The sequence below is a fragment of the Malurus melanocephalus genome, unplaced genomic scaffold, assembly GCF_030028575.1.
Source record: "Malurus melanocephalus ecotype Western Australia unplaced genomic scaffold, MMel_1.1 scaffold_331, whole genome shotgun sequence".
Taxonomy (NCBI): Eukaryota; Metazoa; Chordata; class Aves; order Passeriformes; family Maluridae; genus Malurus; species Malurus melanocephalus.
The window spans coordinates 732,826-749,661 of record NW_026623563.1 but is presented as its reverse complement, the minus strand read 5'-3'; the positions used below and the strand labels follow the sequence as shown (position 1 = coordinate 749,661).

Genomic DNA, 16,836 nt, shown 5'->3' with positions numbered 1-16,836 from the left:
ACGGGGCAGGGACAGGGACAGGAATTTAATGTGTGGATTAAAAAGGTGTCACAGCRGGGCTGCCAGCAGGGAATCCACACACGCAAAGGAGGGACATGCAGAGACCTTGTAMAGGCCCTGTGGTGGATGTGGATTTGTTAAAAATGTGTGGTTTCTTCCATTCAAAGCTTTTTGATTTCCACTGAGCTCTGTGTTTTACCAACCCCTCCTCTYCTGACCACCTTTCCATAAAATGCTCCTTGTTTGCACTTTGGGGGTGCTGTCCACGCATCTGTCCTGGTTTATTTATATACATTTTTATGTATTAAGTGTGGAAGAAGCTGCTGGTCCCAGCTGCAGAGGTGTTGCTGGTGTCAGTGTTGTAAAAGCACGAGTTTGAAACCCTGAACAGATGCCTGCTCYTTCCCCTTCCCAGAGATCTGCCACCACGGGAATCATTGCTTTGGACTTAAACCCTCCATTGGTGCCCAGAGGTCAGTGCTGAAGCTTTGGTTACCCTGGAAACCAGGACAAAACTGCGCCAAGCCATTATTGCAATGTGGGTCACTCGTGGGAAAAAAAAAAAAAAAAAGGGTAGAAAATGCCTCCCCTTCCAACGAAGGGGTTTTCCATAGGGGAACCTATAGGTTTGAGCAGGTCAAAGTTTGTCCTGTCACGTGTGGGGTGGGAGATGAAGCCCTGAGCACTTTGCTGGCCCTGGGTTTCCAGTGCTGGATCAGAGGTGGAGGGTGGGATTTGCACAGTCCTTGTGCAGTCCCCTCCTGCTTTGCCAGCCTGGGAAAACACCAAAATGAGATTCTGATCCTGTCCCTAGTCCCTGAGAAAGGGAGGGGGYGTGGGTGTCATACCTGCCATGGAATTTCAGATTGTTGCCTAAACAAATTGGAGCGAGGGAAAGTCAGACTCATCCCTTYGGAAAAGGGCCAGGTTGCACAGTCAGTGATTTCAGTGATTTGCTAATTGTTGGGAAACATTGCTGTCTGCAGGAAGCCAGAAACGTTTCTGTTATTGTTCTGTTTGAGCACAAATGCACTTGTGGCTCCAAGGAGTTGACACTGTCTTGTGGGAAGGGGATTTGGGGTGAGGACAGGTGAKGTGAGAATTGTCTTCATATCTCCTCTGAGGGCTTCTCATGGCTTCATGATCCTTTTTATTTATTTTTTTTAAATTGTTTTCCTTAGCATGCTGTCAGAGCTCTCCATGTCTCTTCCAGCTTGTTTTAAGCACAGAGCCCCCCTGCCAAATCTTTGTGTGCTGAAGATCTTCCACATTGCAGAAATCACCTTAAACCAACATTTGTGTGTGCCTGGCTCCTGTCCACATTCCACCTCTGCAGCCACATCATCTCACCTTCTTCTGCATTCTCCCAGGATTCAGCTATGACATATTTCCCTTTTTTTTCCCTCTTTGCTGCTTTCTTCCTGATCTGTCCCCTTTGTGGGTTCACCTCAGCTGCTGCCTCTTGCAGCAGAAAGGACCCACAGTGATGGGTTTCACCCTTCCCAGGTGTTTTTGGGAAAAAGGCTCCTCTTGCACGGCTGTTAGAGTGCAAACCCTTCAAGTGGGGTTGGTTTGGCTCAGACCAGGCTCAGCTCTGCCAGCAGCTTCATTTGGGATGCAGGAACATCCCTATAGCACCCAAATAACTGCTGTGCCCATGGGAGGGGGAACTTCTGCTTTTGCTCACATTTCCTTCCTCCCTCCCTCTGCCTCACTGTGCTCAGGCTGTCAGGGCACTTCCTGACACAAAAGTGTCACTCCTTTTCCTGGGTAACTTCTCTGCTGGTAGCTCAGCCCCGCTGCCTGACATCTCTCCCTATCTCGTGACCTGCAAAGGGTTAATGCTCTCCCTCACTGCTATTCCCTCCTGGCTGCCTGGTTCCTCATCCATTGGAACCAAAGTGGYTTTGTCCTGCTTGGTGCAGGCACCTCAAGGCCACAGAAATGCTGACAAAAATCCCCCCAAAATGTGCAAATGTGAACTGAGTTTGATAGAAAAAGGGTCTGTGAGTAAATTCCTCTTTATCAGGAGCACTGCTTCAGCTTTTACTCTGGTCACAAATAAATCTTTGCTCCCCAAAAAGCACGTAACAGCTTTCATAACACATAACATAGGTTTTGTAGATTCCAACATACAGCAAATTCCAAGGGCACAAAGCTGCATCTGGATCAGGCTCCACTGCTCTTTGGGAATTTATTGCTTTGCAAGTAATGGCAGTGGGCTCTCAGCAGCGTGGACAATTAATATTCTGCATTCCTCTCCTGGTAAATGGCATAAAAACCTTCATGTCTGGGAGCTGATGTCTCCAACGTGCTGTGCACTAACCCCAGGGAGGTTTTGTGTTTTCTCTCTGGGTAATGTGCTCACAAGAACTTTGCCACAGCTTGCAGGAGCTGGCTCTGCATTTCCTGCTGCAGCCATTGCGACATTTTCCTGTCACACAGGGTCAAGTCACGGCAGTGAAACCACAAACATGAGGCTCAGGAGCCTTGGCACTGGTCACTGCCAGTGGCAGTGCTCTCAGAACTCCTAGCAAGCAGCTTTTTGCTCTTTTGTGATGGTTTTCCCTAAAAACAGGAATCTGTAATCTCTCCAGGTCATCACTAGAGCTGCCCCTGGTTTCAGATTGTCCCAGTGTCACAGCAGTGCTGTAGGGATTTGATATTTAACCGTGCTTCAGTGGTGGCACTGAGTCTCCAAACTGACCTTTCTTGTGTCCAGTTTAACAAGTCTGAGCTCTGCAGTGCCCCATGCCCTACACCCCTCTCAGGTTTGATATTCTGAATAAATCCTTGCCCTACAGCAGACTCATCATTAAGATAAGTGSGGGAAGGAGGCAGAATAAGTAGAATAAGGCAAAGCCACAGTAATACAAAACTTGTGTAAATCAGGTTGTGAGACACCACAATAAGGATATAATGGAGGGGGAAAGAACAGGAAAATAAGCCCAGTTGCTGCCTCAGTAGAAAATCGAGGTGGCCAATCCTCTCTCAGGTCTKTGGAAGGAACTGATACTCCCTCCAAGCACGAAGTGTTCCACACCAAGGCACTGTGACACCCTCACATCCACGGTGACAGTGAATCCCCAGCCCAGGGGTGACCATGGCTCATCCCAGGCACAAGGACAAGGTGCTGCTGGGCTGTTTGTGCCAGCCGGGCCCTCTCCAGGGATCTGGGGAGCTCCTCTCTCACTCACTGCCTGTCCATGAACGCTTGGCAGSCGAGGCTGGATGTCTCCACCATCTGTGTGAAATCCTTCCAGCCATTTAGATTAAACATTGACTTCAGTCAAATGCAGGGCTCCTAATGACCTGACATAGTCCATATGGAGTAGCTGCCACAGATAGTGACTGCCTTGACACTGATTAATCACTTCTTCCAGTGCTCTATTTGTCCCTGATTACCTGACACAGTTCTTCCCTAATAGCTCTGGAACAGTTCTGGGCTATTCATACGACCTTGGCTTTGGGGAATAGCCCACCTGATGGCACACATTGCCTGATTTAGTGTGGGCTTGGCTGATTTTTATCCAACTAACTCAGACTCTGATGTTTGGGTTGTTTTTTTGCTGTCTCCTGTGTGCACCAGTCTCAGCTCTGCTCTGCAATGGGAAACGCCTCGGCAATGCTGAGCTCTGTCAGGTGCCACCAGTGGCAATGGGCTGGGCTGGTGTGTGCTGGGCAGCATGAGGACACTCTGATTCCACCTCCAATGCTGATTCTCCTTGCTCTGGAGCTGTCACTGGGGACACTCACTGCTCAGACAGAGAGAAGTGACGCTGTCTGACACCCCAAAGGGAACGTGGAGTTCCTCAGTTTCAATGTTGTTCTCTTCTTCAAAGCCAGGAGCTCCACAAACAAAAGCTGATCTTCCATCAAGTGTGAGCCGTGGTTTTCCCATCCCTGGAAGTGTCCAAAGCCAGGCTGGATGAGCTCTGAACACGGCACAGGGTAGGAATGAAATGATCTTTAAGGTCCATTCCAACCCAAACCATTCTGTGTTTCTGTGGTTCTACTATTAGACACTCTTCACATGGGGAAGCTCCACAAGTGAGAGTTACAGGCGTGGAGGCTCTCTAGGACCTGTTCTGCTGAAATCAGTGTCAGCTGCCTCCCCAGGCTCTGTGCAGGCTCTGTGAGCTCCAGATTGGCTCTACCCTGTGGCTGCCAGGTCAGGAAAGGGTTACTGTGSAAGGCAGTGACTCACCAGTTCCAGGAAGCAATGTATTTGTGGAATGTGCAGCAAAAAAGATCTTAAAGATGTTTTCAGGTTATTCTTCCTCCCGTTTTTTTTTTCCTTGCAATTTATATAGATTGTTTTTCCCAGCAGAATGGTTGGGAAAATTCGACATGCTGTTAAATTYGTGCCACATTTCCTGTCACTCTGCCTTTCTGCTCAGGTGGAACACGTACACAAGTGGCTGACTTGCTGAGTGTGAGGGGAGACCCAAGAACTGGGAACTGCCTGCACCCCCTGAGCCTGCACCCCTCTGAAAATGGTGATTTCAGCCTAATCCACCACAGGTGACTGCAAAGCTGTCACTGTGACAGGAAGGGACATGAGGCCAGGGCTGCAGCCCATCTGAGAGCAATTCTGGGACTGCTGATCACAGAGCTGCCTAAGCACTGCCTGCTTTTGTGTTACTCACATTATAATAACGTTCAGGAGGACAAAGATTACTCGGGTGTGTGTTTTTGGAAACACAGATTCTCTGTACCACCTCCTTGCTAAGAGATCCTCAACGATCCCTCCAGTAAATTGCCAGAGCAGTGAATCATGTTTGATTTTAGCTGTTATTCTTGTCACTTTGAGGGACTCCAAATAATAGTTTCAGTTGTTGTGAGCAATTACATCGTTATTATGGCTTTCTCCTCATTGCTGTGTGCCAGCTGAGCCATATGAAGTTAACAGCACTGACTTTCTGTGCTGGTGGCTGGGTTTGATCTGCTAACTTGCACGTTTTCTGCTCATGCCCCATCCCTTGCAGTGTYTGTAGGATGTCCTTGAACAAATATTAATAATATGCCAAATTAATGAATTGGCATATTGATTAATAATTAATAAAAAATCAATAATTTGACAAAAAAAAATTACAAGATGTGTTGTGGCACTGTCCCCTGTGACACCAGCAGTGCCTTCCCGAATGCCCTTCAAGCTCCACTCCCCACCTGACCCCTGAGCGTGGCTCTGGGAGGGATTTGGTGATGCTCCCAAACTCTTCAGCATCTTCAGCAAGTCTCCATTGAAATGGTAATTTCTGGAGCACACTTCAGGCTCATCGCAGCTTTAGATAAAAAATTAAATGTGGATTGCCTCATTCCGCATATCGAATGCTGAGGGATGCGCTCGTTTGTTCTCTCTGCAGACACATGATGCTCTGCCAATTTCCTTAATCCAGGCACAGAAGCAGTCAGCAATTGTTTCCATTCACTTTTGATTCCATCTATAAAAGGAAATACCTGCAATCACCAGAGGCTTTTCAGAGCAGGGATTTTGTAGAACTYGTCCAATTTCAACAAACTTTTTGTCTGCTGGCTTAATGGGCACTATCTGGCTGCACATCAGGGTGTCGGTTTTAGCTCCCATTGTGCTGCCATGTGTTTTTTATCCCACAGATCATCAGTTATTTTAGGATTTCCCCATCTCTCCCTGGCCCTCCTCTAACCTGCCAAAAAGTCCAACTTCCATCTCTGAAATATTTTAAACTTTTCTTTCTAAGTGGATTGCTCACTGGACTGATATCRCAGCTTATATTTAATATTAATTTTCACCGACTGTCATGAGTTGTCACGCTTTATTCCATCTTCCTCTAGACAGATATTCCACCCTTGTCTCATTTTTTTTTTGCCACTTCTCTGTCTCTGGTGTTGATAATACCCATAACCCTATGGCTGGATCCCCAGTAACATTTCTTAGTTATCTCCAGGAAGACAGGAGGAGATACATGAATGCACGGCCATTTATCAGAGTAAACGAAGGCAGGGAGCTTTAATAGGAGGATGACTTAAATTAATATTGCCCACTGTGAGGTTTTACAAAGCTTTTCCCTGAAACAACAGCCTGCGCTGGGAATTCACAGTGAGATGTTTTRTGGTCAGGCATTAAACACAGATTCAGGCCTGAGCAGGGCAGGGAGCAGCTCTGAGCCCAGCTCAGGGTGTTYGTGCCTCTCCTTTTTGCTGCTCCCAGCAACTTCCCCTATGGGAAGGGTGGGGAGGGGCAGAATTTCTGTGACCACAACTCTGACCACTCTTAATTTCCTTGTGCCTGGCCACGTTCCTGCAATAATTGCAATCAAGGTCCAAGCAGATGGTTAAAACCTGGATGTTTGTTCACAGGAGCTCAGCCACAGATAAACCTGTGCTTACCTGGCTCAAGAAAACCTCTGCCACAGCTGAGCACTGCTCCAGTACCTGCCAGAGTGGTGAAGCTGGGGGCAGGGCAGGAGCGCAAAGGCAGAGTCACTTTCTCTAACAAATTTGAATTATGGGATGTGGAGCACGAAACTGGACTCAGAATTGCACAAAATATTCCATTTTTTATTTTTTTTTTGCCAATTTGACTTGAGCTAATCAGAGGCGATCAAGTGATGCTGTTGCAATCCATATTCCTCTTTAATTTCTTGCCCAAACAATATGTCATTACTTTTTTTTTTTTTTTTTTTCAACATTATTTTTTTTTTTTTTTTTTTGGAAGAGCAGAGCAGCAACTTTGGGCAAAGTTTGTAAGTCAAGCTAAAACATTTCCAAGAACATTTCCAAAAAAAAAAAAAAAGAAACAAAAAACCCACAAAAACTAAAGCAGCTCACCCAGAGCATGTCTAGAAACACGGCAGTGGCCGAGTTTCACTTCCCTTCCTGCTCTCTGCAGCTCGCAGAGACGCGCAATGAGAAGCCGGAGTTGTGAAACACCGCAGGAGGATTCTGTCTCCAGCTTTCTCTCTCTATGCTCCTTTCTCCTGCACTCCTGGCCTCCTGAAGATGCCCAGRAGAGGAGCCCTTTGCGTGGGGACACTCCTGGTGCTGCTGCAGCTGGCATTTGTGCCGTCCCCGCTGGCAGGGTGTCTCCTCAACCCCTGCGTGGAGGTACGTGAGCTCCGAGTGAGCACAAACTCCTTCTGTTTCTCTGGTGCCACTTTTCTGTTTGTTGTCTTAGAAAAGCCCAGCTTTTTTTCCCTAAGGTTGTTGCTAAGGTTACTGAAGTATTTGAAATAAAATCTGGTCTCAAAGACATCTGAGAACCAGAACCAGCAGCAAGAATCTTTTCTTGCTGGCTTTCCATACCTCTGAAAGTGCTGTAGCTCAGTTATTGTAATAGATTATGTTTGCCTTGGAGTAGATCCAAACCTTGTCTCTAATTCCTACAAAACTCAGGTTTTTGCCTGATTTGTGCAGTAGAGTGATTTCACCAGGTAGCTGACACTGACCAGGTGCCTTTAGCGAAGTTTTGCTGACAATTGCTTGCTTGCAGAGTAACTTTTTCTGGTTATGTGCAGGGAAAAAGAGCTGAGAGCTGGTCCTGGACATGCAGTGCATCCATGGACCTGGCTCCTCAAAGGTTGCAGCTGGTTCATYTGTAGCCTCAAGGAACACTGTTCTGTAGTTCTGTCCCTGCCTCAATCAGCAAGAAATGCAGCTCCTCCGGGAGAGTGAGACTGGTTCTATCAGAAATAGGAAAGGTGCTCAGGATATATAAGGTTATTAACAAAAAAAAAACAGGATAGATCATTTACAAATGAGCTGCAAGGGGGGTCATTCTGCTCATTTCCTGACAGTGACATTTTCTGGTGCTTCATGAGGAGCAGATGCTGCCTGTGACTGGATCTGTCTCTCTTACAGATAACCCCTAACACAAGTTTCAGATGCACAGGGCTGAACATCTCTGGAGTTCCTGAGGSAGTCCCAAACACCACCCAGAACCTGGACCTCAGTTTCAGCAATCTGAAATCACTGGGGTCAAATTATTTTGCATCAGTCCCTGAGCTGCAGCTTCTGGACCTTTCAAGGTAATGGGATTTATTATGTGGATACTGGTTAATTTTTCCTTCACCAGCTGGGCTGTCATGGTGGCTTATTTTGGGGTCTGTTGGTGTTGGCTCTTTATTTTATTTTTTTATTTTTTTTTTAATTTTTCTTGTGACTTTGTCCCTGTCTCTGTCATTTTGCACATCCCCTTGGTGATGTGCAGCTTTTAGTCCAGTCACTGAGTGCAAACCCTCCACACAGAGCTGGGTCTGTCAGTCTGATCTTGTAGGTTGGGATGTGAGAAGGAGGAGGAAGATGTTTTACTTGTCTCTGAACAAGAAAAATGTCAGCCTTTTCACTGTTACAAAAACTCTGAAGTGGAACATCTTGGGTGAGCTGTTTTTCTAATCAAAGTTTGAAAAAAAAAATAACATGAAGGTACATTCATTTTCTAAAAGGCTGTTTTAAAATATCAACATATTCTCTTTTCCCTTCTCCTCACATATCTGGGGGAGGAGATGGGGGAGGCTTATTAGCAAATTTGAATTGATGTATAATTTCCATTGACTTCAGACAACAGTTTCTCTGGGTAAATTGTTTCCCTGAGAAATGTCACTCAGTCCCGTCACAGCTCCAGCTCCAGCGTGCCTGAGTGGCAGAGCACGTTTGCTGTGAGACGCYGCCTGCGTTATTAAACTGATTCTGCTGGGATTCACTGCACAATGGATGTGGCTCTCAAATTCTGGATTTTACCACATGAAACAAACCTTAGGCGGCCACCCTCGTGCTCTCCTCTTCTTTTTCTGCTTCAGAGCCAGCATGGCCTGGGGTCTGCTCACCCTCTGATATCACCACGGCCACAGCTGCACCACTCTGGTGCCAGTGGGGACACCCAGATGTGGCTGAGGGGACACCCTGAGGGATTTGGGGGTKCAAGATGTGAGGGAATGCTGGAACCCGCTGGTTCTTCCATCAGTGATGGCCATCACAATATCACTTTGGCCTAAACTGAAAGCTACAATTCTTCTTTCCTGCTGCCTGCATAAATGTTTGATCTTCACAGGTCTCCAAGTCTCTTACTTTGAATTTAGGATTAGAGAGGGAAGAGAGGAGGAGAGAAGAGGTGGAAAGGTTCCCTTTGCATGTCCTGGCTCTGCCCAGCACAGCAAAGCCAAACCAAGCCCTAGGATGGGGCTGAGCCTGAGGATGTCACACAGCACGCCATGAACAAGAAAAGGACAGTATTTCACTCACTTTTATTTCCTTTTCCTGCCCAACAGGTGCCACCTCCACTCAATAGAAGATAACTCCTTTATGGACCTCCCTAGACTTTCCACCTTAATTTTAACAGCCAATTCYCTCCAGCACCTGGGCAAAGCAGCTTTCCACGGCTTAACATCACTGAAAAAACTGGTGCTGGTGGAAACCAACAGAACCTCTCTGTCTGAGCTGCCCATTGGCCACCTGCACACCCTGCAGGAGCTGAATTTGGGCCACAACAGCATCACTTCACTGAAGCTTCCCAAATATTTTGCCAACATGACCTCCCTCAGGCACCTGAGCTTTTTCTCCAACAAGATCACATCGATCTCCAGAGGAGACCTSGATGCCCTGAGGGGAGGGAACAGGCTCAACCTCACGCTGGTGCTGTCCTTGAACAACATCAAATCCATCGAGCCGGGGGCCTTGGCAGGGATTCACCTGGCTGAGCTGGCTCTCAGGTCCACTTTTGAGAACTTCAGCGTGATGCAGGAGTCCCTGCAAGGCCTGGCTGGTTTGCAGGTCAGCAGGCTCGTGCTTGGGGAATTCAGTGATGCTGAGAGGCTGGAAGGCTTTGAGAGRGGGCTCTTGAGTGGGCTGTGCCAGGTACAGATGGAAGAGTTTGTCTTGTTCTGCCTCGAGGATTTTGAGCATGACACAGACACTCTGTTTGACTGCATAARCAACGTCTCCACCATTCGCCTGGTGGACCTCGGACTCGAGAAAATATCAGAGGTTCCCCCGYTGTCCAAAGTGAAACACCTGGAATGCAAGAAATGTGATTTTGAGGAGGTGCCTGCCTGGAAGCTGTCGCTTTTCAAGGAGCTCAGAGTGCTTCGTATCACCAAGAACAGAAGCCTCAAAGACTTCAAGCAGAAATTTGAGGGTCTCAGTAAGCTGGAGGTCATGGATTTTAGTGAAAATAGTCTCAACATCCGTACCTGCTGTTCCCCTAAGTTTCAGAACTGTCCAAATTTGAAACACTTGAACTTAAGCTTCAATTCTTATATCAGACTGACTGGAGATTTCACCAGTGTGAAGAATTTGTTGTATTTGGACCTTCAGCACACGACTTTATTTGGTCCTGGCTCTTACCCCGTCTTCCTGTCCCTTCAGAAACTGATTTACCTTGATATCTCYCATACCAAAACTGAAGTGAAATCCCAGTGCACGTTTTGTGGCTTGAACTCTTTGCAGGTGCTCAAGATGGCAGGGAACTCCTTTGGAGACAACAAACTGGCAAACAACTTCAAAAACCTAACTCACCTCCACACCTTGGATATTTCAAGCTGCAAGTTAGAACAGGTGGATCCCAGTACTTTTGACGCCCTCTCTGAGCTCAAAGAGCTAAACATCAGCAACAATAAGCTCCTGACCTTCGATCCTGGGGTCTACCAGCCACTCCAAGCGCTCAGAGTGCTGGATTTCAGCAGGAACCAGCTGACTGTGCTGCTGGAATCAGCTCGGGAGGTTCTTCCCCACAGCCTGGTCCTGTTGGACATCTCTCAAAACCTGTTTGACTGYTCCTGTGTGTACCTGGACTTCCTGAAGTGGGTGAAAGAAGAGCGGGAGCTGCTGCAGAATGAGGAGCTGATGCTGTGCCACATGCCCTCCTACGTGGCCAACGTGAGCCTGCTGAGCTTTGACCTGTCCTCCTGCCACGTCAGCATGGGCACGGTTGTCCTCTCCATGTTCTTGCTGTCCTCTGCACTGCTGCTCCTCTTCCTGATTTACAGGTACTACTTCCAGCTCTACTACTCCCTGGTGCTGCTCAGTGGCTGCAAACACTCTGCACAAAGAGGAGAGACTTACGATGCCTTCGTCATCCACTCCAGCAAGGACCAGGAATGGGTGATAAAGGAGCTGGTGGAGCCCTTGGAAGGAGGGACCCCTCCCTTCCACCTGTGCCTGTACTTCAGGGACTTCCTGCCAGGGGTGCCCGTTGTCACCAACATCATCGAGGAGGGTTTCCTCAGCAGCAGGAAYGTCATCGCCGTCATCTCCACCGACTTCCTGGAGAGCAAGTGGTGCAGCTTCGAGTTTGACATCGCCCAGTCGTGGCAGCTGGTGGAGGGCAAGGCTGGGATCATCATGGTTGTGCTGGAAGGTGTGAACAAAGCYCTGCTGAGGCAGAGGCTGGGGCTGTCCCGCTACCTGAGGAGGAACACCTACCTGGAGTGGAAAGACAAGGAAATAAGCAAGCACATCTTCTGGAGGCAGCTGACAGGAGTCCTGCTGGAAGGCAAAAATTGGCATCAGGAGGAGGTGAAACTCATGTGAAGAGGAAGAGGGGTTCCTCCTCTCGTCTGCCATCCTGGTCTGGGCTGATGGTGCTCAGAAATTGCTGTTCAGAGGGGATGGAGGCACTGCCAAAGCACTACAGAATCTCCTGCCTTGCTGGCCACCTTTCCTCCAGGGAATTTGCAAGTTAAGGAGTGACAAGAGCCAGAAGAGCTGCCTGAGCTCTGTTGTCTGTGTCTGTTATTCACAGCTGGGCCCAGGGATACACCCAGGTCTGGTGGGTCAGGGAACAGACTGACTGCTCTTCTTGTCATCTGTCCTCTGCTTGCTGAAAGTGGATTTGGGTCCTGAGACCATTTACCCAGAAAAACTTCATGGTTTGTTGTTTTGGGTGGAGCCCAGAATCTCAAGGGGAGAGTAAGGAAATGTGGTTCTTGGCTCTGAGAACAGTGGGAAACAAAGGATGGATTCCAAAAGTCTYGTGTCTGCCTCCATAGGCACCATGAGTCAGGGAAAAAACCCTCCAGAGAGCAGTGGGGTGTCCCAGAGCACAACAGGCAGGTGCTCAGGGAACCTGAGTAGTTTTGCCGTCAGGGAGGGAGGGAGGTTTCTGTTGGTGGGAAATTTCCTCAACATATTTCTTTCAGTTTTCTATACACCAAGACCAAATACTGAAATCATCACCCAAAACTCTTACTTATATCTAGATTATATAGCATTTGAGAGAGCAGTTTGGGATTTTCTTGGGGGAGAAGAAATGTTTAGCACCTTTAAAGYCAAATATTTCTTTKCCCCCAGTGCTTCTCCCCATTCACYGTCYCTGGATATACWCTGGGACTGCCCTAAGTGAGMRAAATKGAGCCTGKAYRAARCATTTTGATGTTTACAGCCAGMCAGTTCCAGGTTARGCTTTTCCAMYCTCTGGACCAGCCTTAATTCAGTGTTGGARGGTGCTGCAGGAGCCTCCAGGGTTGAAGTGGAGCTCAGATCTGTCTGCTCAGCCTTCCCCAGGGGTCAGCTGCCACCTGGAACGGGACTGGGCAGGGGAGTTTTGCTTTTCTTTCACCAGGAACACACCTGACATTTAGCAGGGAGAAGAGAGAGAGGAGAAAAGTGTGGTTTGGTTAAACTAAATGTATCCCAGCCCTGYCCTGAACCAGGGAAGGAGGCCCTGAATGCCATGGAATCATATCACAGAGCACTCCATYGATGTGTGGGATATCAGATGGGGTGGGGAGTGTTGCTCTCTGTTTATCAAAGGCTTTGATCGAGATTAATAATTGAATTACTCCAGTTTTAAACTTGCAAATCCTTCCATAATCAAAGATGTTCTTCAGGGGTAAAACAGAACCAACTGAGTGGTGGATCAGATTTGATATCTATCCAGGAGGAAGGCCCAATCCAGCTYGCTTTTCTAAGCATCAGAAAGCAGCATTTCCTCAGAAGCAGGATCAGGGCTCAACATCAGACACTCTTGGAAAGTTCCAGGCTTTGTGCTGGCAAAAGTTGAGTCACAAGCCCCCTCCCTGTATGCTGTGTCAGACAACACTGCCAAAACCCCCCACAGCCCTCCCTAAGCTTTTTGGTGACCTGTGAGATGAAGTTTTAATCAAACTAAGCTCAGTTCTGTGTTCGCCTTCCCAGAGAGTTGGTTTTGCATCTGCTGCTGTTCCAGAAATTCCCAAAATGGAATTCTTACTTCTGCTGGGATTGATGGGTCCTGCAGACTTTCCTCCTCACCCTTCCACCTTCCAGCTCCTCCAGAGACTGCTGGAGCTGGAGGGGGACAATAAACCAGGGCACAGCCCAAGGAGAGCACAGAGGACAAAGCAAACATTGGCTTGGATTTCAGCAACTCCAAGTTAAATTGGGAAACAAAAAGAGGAAAGATTAAACAGAGTGGGAGTTYCTGCTCCTGAATTGAGCAGTGCTGAAGCCGCGTTTCTCCTTCACTCTTTCTCTCTGTGGCTCCTCTGCAAACAATTCAGTGGATGTGTATTTCTGGCACAAAGCACAGAGTCCTATGATTCCTGATTGTAATTATAACAATGAGTTTCAGAAAGCCTGCGAGTGGTTCTGGGCATTCATAAAAGGGATTTAGGACAGTATTGTTTAAAAAGTCAGTGCWTTTTTGAATATCAAAGCAATTTTAGGAGAGCTGGAGAGGTGCTGAGAAAAGGCTCCCAGCAGTGTAATTTTAAAAAGAAAGTGGTCACTTGTTTTTCCCTTCCTATTCAGAGTCCCCACAGCAGAGGTGGATATGTGAGTTGTTCCAGGCCTTCCTTATTGTCCAAGAAAAAGCTACAAAACCCATGGTAACTTCAGAGGAGCCACTGTGGTCCCATCCAGCCTGACCCCCTCTGTGATTCTGTGACTGCCCAGGCAGAGCCTGTCTGCTCTACAATGAGATTTATGAGTCAGAGATGGACAAGACTCTGTGAACAATTGCATTTTCACCATTTACCCAGCAGAGAAGCAGTAGGTTTGTTTTTGGAAGGCTCAAAACAACTTTCCCTGGTACTATAAATGAGGGAATATTGTGCATCCCACAGAAACASACATGGCCATTTGCCTTCATAGTAGGAAGCGAATTTCCAAAGGAAAACTCAACCTTCTCATGTTTCCAAAGCTGCTGGTGTGCACTGTTTGAAACTGCCCACTCTGCAGCAAGTGGCTTTGATAGGATTTACTCACTGGGTGAAAAAATGAGCAGCCAGGCAAACACCCATGCAGGTCTGCATTCATCTCTCACCTAAATACATGAACATATTCCAGTTATTGAAGCATCTCTTTTACCCAGGTCACAGAAACAGATGGAGACAAAGCTCCAAAGGGCTGTTGCATCCGAATTATTCCATTTGTAATGGGGCTGTGCCCTGATTTCACTCTGAGCTTCATTTAACCCATGCAGAATACCAGGACAGATGAGGCTCTGGACTTGTTCACCTTGCAGAGGGTGCTGTCTCAGGGCAGGACACCCTGATTTGCTGASAGTGAGGGTTCTGAGCAGGGCGTGCCCTCATTAGTGTGACTGCATTATTGGTCCCCACAGGGCACAGAGACACAGATATCAAATCTGGAAACCAGAACTGTGTGTGTCCTTCCCCCCTGGACCCAGCTGGCTGCAGGAGCAGCACCACAGAAAGGCTCCCCTGACCCCGCTGAGAATGAGAAGAGGCTTCAGTGTGCTTTAAAAAAATCAACAAAACCATAAAAAGCAGCTGGTTTCCCTGGACAAACTGATACCTGACAGGAACGGGTTGAAACTTCTCGGGGAGAACATTTTTCCTCTGGGAATTGCTAGTTTGTAGGTGTTTTATGGAATTTAATGAGGTGGCATGGTGAAACTATGGAATGGGAGTGTTCACAGCAGTTTCTGGTTGCACGGGGCTGTGATCTTGGAACAGATACTCTGCATGGAAACTGATTTTTTTTTAAAAAAAATGCTTTGGAGGGGTTGAAAAAAGGGATTTCTAATAAAGTTAAATTGCTCCACAATGTCATTTAAAAAAAAAAATCTGTTTAGGCACATGCTGCTGCTTTTCAGAGTGCAAAAACAAATTTTCATTTTGAAATTTGTTTCTATTTATACAGTCTGACTAACCTCCCAAAGCAACACCAAAACGTAAAAATGTTTCACACACACTGAAATTAAAAGCCCTGGATTTCATTTTGTGGGAAAACTCAATTTTTTTTTTTTTTAATAACATGCTGAAAAATATCTAAAAAGTGGAAATTCCTCTTCCATGACAGCTCTTACTGTGACCCTCTCCGAGCCAAACCCTCACCTGCCTCTGTCCCACAGGCAGTTCAGGCAGCAAAATCCACTGGCAAAGCCCTGGAATGAATTTCACTGAGTGCTTCTTGCAAAACATCTCGAGTAGGAGCAGAGGATCGATGGGAACTGCCTGAGCCTGAGAGCAGCTGAGCAGAGGAGGGAAGAAGCAATTCCTTAATAAGTTGTTCTTTGCCGCGGCCAGGTCAGGCTGGGAATTGGGACAAATGACAGCAGAGCACAATTTGCAGAGAGGAGCCCATCTGCCAGGAGCTCTCACCTTCCCCAGCCTCAAGGTCACCCAGAGGGCACAGCCAATAATGCACCGGGCTGGACCTCGCTGTGCTGCTGTGAACACACAGAGAAACAGTGCAGAATTGAGGACAGCTCTGTTCAAATGCTCAAAAAGCAAGAAAAAAWARRAAAAAATAGACAATCTCTTAGTGCAGGATCTCACAGGTTAGCTGGGTGGATTCAGGTGCTGGAGGTGGCTTGGCCCCAGGGTTTCCAGCACTGACCAAAGCACCTACAAGGCAGAAGGTTCATGGTGAGTGTGTAAGTGCTGCTTTTTTTGCATGATGGTGATAAGAGGGATGGAAATGAGCATTGCATGGGTGCCAGTGGTGTTTTGAAGGTGACAGGATGGAGCCTGGCAGCCCTTGGGGTCTGACTGGGACAGGTGATTGGGATGAAAGAACTTCASCAYCTYTGSAGRGCAAAACCAGCCCAGCCCAGSCCTGCCTCGGTGCCCACCAGGCTGCCCAAAATACAGAGGGAGTGACCTTGGGGCACACACCTTTCGTGTGACCAAACCCCTGAAAGTGTCCACAAATCAAACAAACAGCGGGGAGAGGATATTCAAACCCCACAGTTCCAAAATCCTCCCACCAGAGCTGTTCAAAATACATTTATTATTGGTGATGGAGCAGAGGATCACCTCACAGCCCTGCAGACAGGATTTCCAAGGACGACAACCGCAGCCTCCCCTGCTTGCAGCTCCTTCCTCTCTTATCGCCATATCTCGAGTACCGCGCAAACAGCAATACCCAGCAATAGGGTATTGTTAGGCAAAAGAGGTTTAATTGCAGCCTACACTCCCTCAGAGGCTAAGATCGGCTTTTCTCCAGATCTAATCTCCTGTCTTCATCTTTCTTCTCCCCCTCCCATCCTTTCCCTCTCCTCCAAGTTTCTCTTTCCTCTCCCAGCCAGCAGCAAGTGACCAACCCAAAACGTAAGAGAGAAGGGAGGGGTGTCCTTGTCGCTTCTTCTTTTTCTACATTTTTGAATAGCCTTTAAATCCTTTGGAGTGTTGTGTCCCACAAGGAAGGATTAGCGGTAATTCCCCTGCCATCTCTCGCTTTCCGACGCTGTGACAATTCATTCTCCCGCGATCCCCTAAACTCACCGCTGAATTCATTAACGGAGGGCACGGAGCAGCACGGCTTTGGGGACAATGAAATCCCGCGTTTGCCCTCCCTGCAGCCTGAACACACCCACCCACCCACCGCGGGCTCCTGGCTCAGCACTGCACCTCCTGAGCCACCCAAAACTGCCCCAAACTTGCCCGATGTGGGATGCTCTGGGTGCTTCAGCTC

General features: G+C 47.7%; 1 protein-coding gene across 1 annotated transcript; it reads left to right on the top strand.

Moving 5' to 3' along the window:
• Positions 1–6,900: 6,900 nt before the first annotated feature.
• TLR4 (toll like receptor 4) lies at positions 6,901–11,688 on the top strand. Its single transcript, XM_057377897.1, has 3 exons — positions 6,901–7,086; positions 7,840–8,006; positions 9,246–11,688. Exons 1-3 carry the CDS (start codon positions 6,982–6,984, stop codon positions 11,503–11,505), a joined length of 2,532 nt encoding a protein of 843 aa, XP_057233880.1. The 5' UTR covers positions 6,901–6,981; the 3' UTR covers positions 11,506–11,688.
• The last annotated feature ends 5,148 nt before the right edge of the window (positions 11,689–16,836 follow it).